Here is an 8,530-nt window from a genome sequence, read left to right on the forward strand (position 1 = left end):
GCCTTATTTTGGATTATAGGTGTCACATGTAGAGATGTTGAGAGCTTATTCTGTGTGTCGATAAGCTTGAAATGTGCTCAGGGTTAGTCTAACATCTCACCACATACTGTAATGTCTGTCCACCTCTAAAGCTTAGCTACCAGCCCTCTGGGGCGATGTGATTGTTCTGCACAGCTAATATGCAAGAAATGTAAAATGCCTGTTGTTGCTGTTTTTTCCTTTCACAACCTTTTTGGTGAAGTTAATTGTACAAACGTATGACCAGGCATAGTTGATGATAAGAGCTGGTTGGTTTGGGGAGGTGAGGTCTACTTAATCCCCAGGGAGGGTGCGACTTTCTTAGCCAGCTCCCCATTTTAACAAGCACAGTGGTTTGTAGGCTTTCTTAGATTGGCAGACAAAAATCTTTCCAGGAAACATGTGAACCTATCTAGTAAATGTAAGCCTATTAACAGAAAAAAGATAGCTCCAAACCCTTCTGAAAGGATTCACAGAGGCACTGGATATTAATAGACCGTGCCGGAAAGCACAAGGACAATGGCAAGTGTTACAGTCACAAAAGGTTTAAAATGGTTAACTTCTATACTTCTGACCTTCTGTGTTTGGCACAGTCGGTACCAAAACTTACTCTTGAAGTAGCACTGCAGTGTCGGTTCATCAAGGCAAGTAGTTTTTGTGCTGCTATTTTATCATCTTGTATTGATAATGGTATCAGCAAGCATGTCAGAGCATATGGCTCCTGAGAAAAGCAGGTGGTATTTCCATTGGTCCTGTCTACAAATAGTAGTGTTTAAATACAGCACAGAATATGAAAAATTACAACTATTTGTACAGGATTTAAGAATATCAAATGAGATACTGGATGATAATTTGTATCCCTTTTTCTGCATATCAATGGAGCACTGAAGAAATAAAAACTAAAAAAAAAAAACACCCCACCACCTTTATACCTTTCTGTGGTATATGCCATTCTGTGAGACTCTGCAAAAGAGGATCTTCAATCATCAAAAACGAAGGGGCTTAAATTTCTGTGTGCTTATGTCTTCCAATGTATTACAAATTGAAAGTAGAATTATGTAAGTCTGTTTTGTCACTAAACAGACCAACCATAACCATCTGATGTGATTTAAATTGCTTGGGGTTTTGACTTGCTACATCAGAAAATATATCTGATGTTTAAAAGCTAACATGCATTAGCAGTGCAGGGACGTAACCAGTATGTGGTGCTGTTAATACTTATATGGGCTAAGAATAAGACTTCCTAGCAGTCTTTTGACAGCTATTTAAAAAGATACCGTTGTGAAAAGAGCTGACGTGAACTTAGAGTGATATGATTCTCTCCTCACTTTTGGGAACAGGTCCCATTGGAAGAAGGTTTGAATAAAGCAATTCATTACTTCCGTAAAGAACTTGAGTATCAGGCGAACAATCAGTATATTCCCAAACCAAAACCCGCAAGGATGAAAAAAGGAAGAACAAGACATAACTGAAGACTATTAGTTGGACAGGAAATTCCCTGCTTGACATTTGACGGATGTAATTTTTTTTTTCTTCTTGGGTTTGTTTTTTTTTTTGAGAGAGACTTTCAAACAGGTATCATGAAGAAAAACTGGAATTTCATTCTGAAGCTTGCTTTAAAGAAGTGGATGTGCCTAAAAATAAGAAACAAATATTCCCCTTCCCCTGCAAATCTTGCCTTGCACTTTTTAAATCTGTCTTTTTATGTAAAATAGAGTAGAAACATCTTTTAGTATCTTCAGGTTTTATATCTTGCTGTGAGATCATTTTGTTGTGACTGTCCTTGACAGTTTTATTTACTGGTTTCTTTGTGAAGCTGAAGATAAACACAAACGGGATGGAAAATGCCAATTTATTTATAAAATGGGTACTATAAAATATGAGATGTTCTACTATGCATAAGAAAAAAGCTAGGGGTATTGTCAGGTGAGAGACACTGACGTCTAAGTATAGAGGAGTTTAAAAGAATTCTGTATGAGAGCTTTATGTATTCTTTAAAAGAGAGATTTTTTCAAAGTTTTAGTTTCAGTTGTACATTTGAATTTGAGATATTTTCATTGATTACCATGGATAAGGATATTTTGAATCACTGCTGTGTTGTGCATCCTCTGGGAATAAATTTAATGTATTATTGGTTACAGTGGTTGAATATGCTATTTTAATAAAATACTGAAACTTCTATTTACTAGTTTCAGGGTTTCACTGTGGGCACATCTGTGCATTTATTGTATATTAGTTAGAAAGTAACAGTCTAAATAATTGGCTCAAAGTTAGTAACATTGATCTTTCGTTGCTTGTCTCTTACAGGAAAGGCTGCAGGATGTCTGTTGAAATAAATCGCACAAAACCATCATGATTTATTCCAGTTCAGGTAGTTGATAGGGATGCAGGAGTGTAAGATTCTCTTTAAACCGTAGAGCCTAACTTCAGCCTCCCTAACAGAGGAATTGTTTCTATTTTAAGCAGTTACTTTACTGAATTGCCAGTAGATGTCCTCTACTTTGATAATTATGCCTGTCATCTTAACAAAAAAACAAACAAACAAAAAAAATCCCATTCCCCTTATTTTTAATAGTTCGCCTTTATTTTTAATGCCTAAGACTGGATACCTAGGAGGGGAGATTGGCAGAGAGTTTTTAAAAGATACTTTGGCTTTGTGCCACTCAAAATTGAAAATCCTAAATCTCATCAAGGAAAGTGACTTGACTTTATCTCATTAAAGCCTGAGGTTTCATTAGTTTTCGAGTATCTTCAGGTGATGGTCAAAGTGGGAGTTACTCGTAGCGATGACTTGACACCCAGACCCAGGGAGGACTCTGGGAGCAGCGTGCTGTTTAGGCACCCTTGCCTGAGCATGCCATCCGCCAGAGCCTCCCAGCGTGTGCGAGGCTTGGGGTCTCATCTGGTCTGTCTGGTGAAGTTCCCCAGCAGTGATGGGGCTGCTGTGTTCATTTGTGTGCCCTGCCTGGACCGGCTCTGCAGTGATCCTTTTGAGTCAGAACAGTTTATTCCCTGCTCACAGGCACAGGTTTTCTTCCAGTGGAAATCTGCCACGCAGCTAAGATGAGAAGCAAGGAAGCATTTTCTTTTCTGGACCCAGAAGTAGAATTTAGGTGTTGCACATTGCCTCCATCTTTTCACAGCTGAGCAGCTTGAGGTCTGCTTTTTGTATGAAGCCTTTTTCTAAGCACTTGATCTGGGCATTTATTCCATATTAAATTGCCTGAAAAGCACACCGTGGTGTGCGTGCTCCAAATGTGCCTGTAACCTGTCATTACTGATACACTCACAAAGCACAGCCTCTCCGTATACTCAAAACCACAGCTGGAAGTATGTGAAAGTAGTGCCCACTTCTTTAACAGTTCTGCCATGAGAATGGTTAATCAGCTCCCAGCAGGGTGTTTTTACCCTTGAGCTCTAGATTATATCTAGGAGAAGGTGCTATTTCTCCTTATATTTTACTCCTCATGCAAATAGTGCCATTGAATGCCAAAGCACCTAGGCATTCAATGCGACCCTAGTCCAGCATTTAGAGCAGCCATTGAGAATAAACGGGAGCTGTGGGTACCAGCTGTTACTTCCAGGACTGTTTTTCATTTAATCCAATGACTTCAGTGCAAAATACATAAACTGTGCTGGAACAAGCATACTTCTGGAGACTAGCACAAAATGTGCATTTTCAAAAAGGAAAAAAATAAAAATCCCTCAGGAAGTCTGAATGTTTGGATACTACAGATATGAATTTAAAAGCTTTTAAGGTTACTTCACAGCCTGACCTCCTTCATAAAAGGAGCAAATCGGAGAGCAGGCGAATGGCTGGTACCAATACAACCCATCTGTGAGTATGTGGCATGCCTCCCGCTGGGCCCGAGTGACAGTCTGTACTGATTTGCTCCTCTCCTTGTACTGTTTCTAGCTTTTGTTTCAGAGATTCCTGGTTCAGTTCCCATATTCTTTCTAAACAGTGTCTTCCAGAAACAGCGGCCAAGGCAGCTGTTGCCCTTTGTGTTTGAAGCCGGTGACTGGCCGGCTAGCTGATTCGAAAAGCATGAATTTTGTAGGTGTTAAAACAGAATCTGCTGGTGCTTAAGACCGTAAGTCTGAGGCAATTTCAAGTTTGGTCTAGTGTGAACTGAGTCTTCAAGAAGGCAGGTGAGGGTTTGCACGTTGGTGCTCTCTGCTCCTGTCTGGGGTTACACATCTCAGGAGAAAGAAGGCATCAAGGATGCAGGGAACCACAGGTGAGAAACACCTGCTGCCGCTCCGAAAGAGCTGCTTTTGATGGAGGGTGGTGGAATACAATACTGAAAGCTTGGAAATGTAGGACCCGGGAGTAAATGAAGCCAAGCTGTGTTCTCACTTCCATACCTGAACACAGCATATTGGAGTTTTGTGCTGGGGCGGTAGTGTCAGGAAATTTGAGAATTGGAATTTCCTGCTGTCTCCTGGTCAGACAGACATGGTAAAACTGACATGACCAGGCTTGAGGTGCTTGTTTAGTCTCGGTGATCTGCACGAACAGTCAGCTCAGCCGGTGTTAGATGCAGGTCTCTTCTCAGTAGGGAATATGCAGTGTGGTGGAGGTCTGCGATGAAGCGGCCAGCCTGGCGCTGGCAAGTGAGATAAGTCTTCTAGAAGGAGAGGTGTGCAAGGCATCCCCTGCTGTGGATTCCTTGAACCTCGCAAGGAGGGCCACTCTTCCTGCTGGAAATTAGCACAGTGTGAGGTCCACAGTTGATTTATTTATTTATTTTAAACATTATGTACTTTTGTTCTATTTCTATTTGTAGGCTGCTCAGAAGCTTTGTAAACCACATTGCTGATCTACAGACAAGCTACAGCGGGGCTTGCAGACCGGATTTATTTTAAGCAATTCCATTAATGTATAGTCTGGAGAAGCCTCGTGTCTATCTTTAGAGTAGATTTTTTGCTGTATGGGGAAATCAGGGTCTGACAGTGTTCCTGTGTCTGGGGTGTTTGCAGTTTCTTTAACTTATATAGACTGGTGAGTTTAGTAGCCATTGAACTCGCCACCCTCTGGGCATTTATGATGTCTCTCTCATCATATATTTTTTCAAGAAACTTTTAGAAGTGTGGTATATTTGAAAAAACTTTCACTCCTGTCAGGCAGGGTCAGAATTGAGTTTCAAAGCTGAGACAAAGAGGCAAAGGAAGGGGGGAAGACACAAACACAATTGCATAAATTTGTTAGGCTTAGAGAACAAGCTACAGAGGGTGAAACAGGGCTTTGATTAGTGTGATGGTTTAAGCTAGTCTGCACGCTTTTATTAGTATTGAGTTTAATGCTACTCGAGGCTAAAAAGTCCTTGAAGGTTGTTAAAGGCTGATCAGAGAGGACCTGTCCGCAGGAAGAAGGTGCTTTGTTAACAGCAAAGGAAGTGTGTGCTCAACATTGCTAGTCCTAACATCCGTACATCCCTCCCTGAAATCAGTGGGAATGTAGCCACCGCAAATCCATAGTTGCTCTGTGTGAACGTTTCCCTGTGCTTGGATCACCAGTGGCAGGAGCAGGGAATGCCTTATTTGCGGCTCTGACTCCCTAGAACTACCAGGAACAGCAGCAATAGCTCCGGACAAAAGCAGGACTCCTTTTGTATGGCAGAAGGTTCCTCAATGCAATTCCGTATCAACAGGGAGGTTTTTCTGAAATTAGAAGTCATATTTCATGCAAAAACCAGACTCTGGGTCTCTATTCCTTTCCCAGTCCCTTTCCTCCTCTCACTTGCCTATTCCATAATAGCAACCGTGGCAACAATTTCTTGTCCACCTTGTTCCCATTTTCGGCCTGGAACAAGCAACAGCTGGTTCATCCTTCCTATGTTTTTCCCTAGTTTCTGATGTGCTCTTCAGCAAGGAGGGGATCCTCTGAATGCCTTGGTCCACGCCATGGCTGAAAGCAGCTGGAGGGTCCAAAACATGAAGCCACAGGGAACTGTGGGGTGGCCTGAAGTACCACAGTCTGGGCTCTGTCCGCTGCAGTACAGAGAAAGCTCTTGAGCAAGGAAACCTACATCTTCCATCTGGGAAACAGTCCTGGGGTAAAAGTGCTCAATCCCACATTCCAACGTGTTTACGTTACAAGCAGGAACTTAAAGGGACTCCAGGCCCCCAAAACATAATAAAAGAAATATATGACTGCTGTTGAAGACACCTGATCTGGAGAGAGATATCTCTGTCTAGACTTGGGGGTGAGTGTATGAGAGTGGCTGTGGGGGCACAGCAGTAGTACTTCTGTGCTCTGACAGAAGGGTTACCTTAGAGGTATTATTAGCAAAGGAGGCAGGACTGCCCTGTCAGTCCGACTGACGGACTTGCCTGGCTGACACCCACAAACTGGGGGATGTGGCAGCGTCAGGTCCTGAGACATGAAGTGCTGGACCGTGGCCAAGCTGTTCCCGTTCTGTAGGGAGCCACAATGAACAATGGCTGCTCTTCTGTCCTGCTGGAGAGGTTACGTGATGTCAGCGCAGGGTGGCTGGGATGATGATGATGATGATGATGATGATGTGAAGTGCTCTGTGCTGCCTGCACAGCATTCTGCTGTGGAAAGGCTGGGAGGAGGTGCCCAGTTTTGTCTTGTGTTTTGGGACAGAATAGTCAAAGGAAAGTAACTTTCTTAATGTAGTTAACTTTAAAGCACTCTGTGCATATTTGACAACCAGATTTTTTTAAATAGCTTGCCTCCTTTTGCCCAAACCTGCGATGCCTCATACCTGCTTGCTTTCTTTGTAGCTTATTGCATGTATTTTTGCATCACTGCAACTGCTGTGTTTCAAGCCAGGTGGAGCCCCTCTGCAAGAAGGAAGGTGCTCTCCCCTCAGAGCTGTTTCTCTGTTGGGGGTTGACCCCAGCCAGCAGCTAAGTACCCTCACAGCCTCTCACTCTCCCCTACCCCAGTGGGACAGGGGAGAAAATAGGAAGAGCAAAAGTGAGCACACTCAAGGGGTGAGATAAGAGCAGTTTAATAAGTGAAGGAAAGAAGGAAAAATACCCAAGCGGTGCAAATGCCGCTCACCATCTCCCTGGAGGATAAACCCCTGACCCCCTTCTTCGTCCTCCCAGGTTTCATTGCAGAGCAAGACATTATATGGTATGGAATATTGGTCAGATGGGGTCAGCTGTCCCACCTGTGTCCCCTCCCATCTTCTTGCCTGCCCCTAGCCTACTTGCCAAGGGGGTAGCCTGGGCAACAGAGAAGACCTTGATGTTATGCCAGTGCTGTTCAGCAGCAGTGAAAACACGGGTATGTTATCAACACTGTCTTAGTCACAAATCTAAAACACAGCCCTGCACCTGTTGTTCTTGAGAAAGTTACCTCTATCCCAAGCAGACCCCAGTACACTGAAAACTTCAGCATGCAGCCCAATGTAATGGAAAGGATTTACTTTTTTCCTTTTAGAGAATCCACAGGAGAGAGATCATAGATTCTGTTGTGAGCCTGCAAGGCGCAGAAAGCTGCTGGACTGAGTCAGCCTGCAGGAGTGGACGCAGCTTACAAAGGCCTAGGGAGGGATGTTATTTATTTCCAGCACTTTTTTTTTATTCTTCCTTATTCAGCAGGTCTGAATTCCCAGTTGTTGTACGTTCTGGGAAGTTATGGAAATCATCAGGATGGTTCAAACATTGGCAAATTCTGTGCGCTTTTTTTTTTGATAGGACACAAAATGGAAGTATTCTTCTAGGAATAGGTGTTTTCCAACCGTGCAAAAGCGTCTTGTGTTTGACTCAGAATATGATTATTCCATATTTGGAATAAAGGGTTTTCTACTGAGGAAACACCAGTTTAAACCGATTAAACTGGCAAGGATTCCACTAAGAGCAAGTGCTCCAAAACCATGGGGAAGGCTGAGTTTTTGGAGCATGTTAGGCTAGCGCGTGTCTGCGTGCAGAGGAGAAGTGGCGAACGTGTTTGTTCGATTTGGCTCCCTTGGCAAAATGCTGTCTCCCTGGAAATGTTCCTGCGGGGAGCGGGATAGTGCTGGGCTGCCTCTCCTGGACACCAGTCCATCACACAACGTGGGCTTTAAGAGAACGGTTAGGAAATGCACCCAGAATTAAGAAAGAAGTGAAGTGTGAAGAATGGTGTTGCCATGAGCCATGCTTCGGAAACTTGTAAGCTTTAGACGACAGACAGCTAAAGCATCCATACTGTCTGTCTTCTCCGACTCTGCTGCAGTTTGCAGTACATGTTTCGTCTCTCTTTATCCTTATAAAGGATATCCTCCAGAAGGCATGGAGCCAGCCAGCCTTCCTCATCTGCACCTTCCCAGTCCTTTACATTTGTCAAGCTTCAGCAGCGCTTTCCCCCACCGAGCTCCTCTTGAAGCCCCTGGCAGCTGAAATCTCCCTCCTAGGCTCAGGTCTGCGTCAGGACTTTCTCTACAGTAACGAGAGAGAAGCAGCAACATGGCTGCTGTTGCCGTGGTCGAAAAGTTGGTTGTATTTCAGGGTTCTTAACACACACAACCCCACCTACCAACCCCTCTTTAAT

The 8,530-nt window shown here is 43.5% G+C and overlaps 1 protein-coding gene across 2 annotated transcripts in view; it reads left to right on the forward strand.

Moving 5' to 3' along the window:
* The window catches only part of UXS1 (UDP-glucuronate decarboxylase 1), a 66,331-nt gene extending 64,132 nt beyond the window's left edge, over positions 1 to 2,199 (forward strand). For both annotated transcript variants that reach the window (XM_075092261.1, XM_075092271.1), the window contains exon 15: positions 1,359 to 2,199. In XM_075092261.1, the coding sequence (XP_074948362.1) occupies positions 1,359 to 1,490 (132 nt within the window). In that variant the 3' untranslated portion in view covers positions 1,491 to 2,199. The remainder of the gene's footprint in view (positions 1 to 1,358) is intronic.
* The last annotated feature ends 6,331 nt before the right edge of the window (positions 2,200 to 8,530 follow it).

This window comes from Phalacrocorax aristotelis, chromosome 1, assembly GCF_949628215.1.
Source record: "Phalacrocorax aristotelis chromosome 1, bGulAri2.1, whole genome shotgun sequence".
NCBI lineage: Eukaryota > Metazoa > Chordata > Aves > Suliformes > Phalacrocoracidae > Phalacrocorax > Phalacrocorax aristotelis.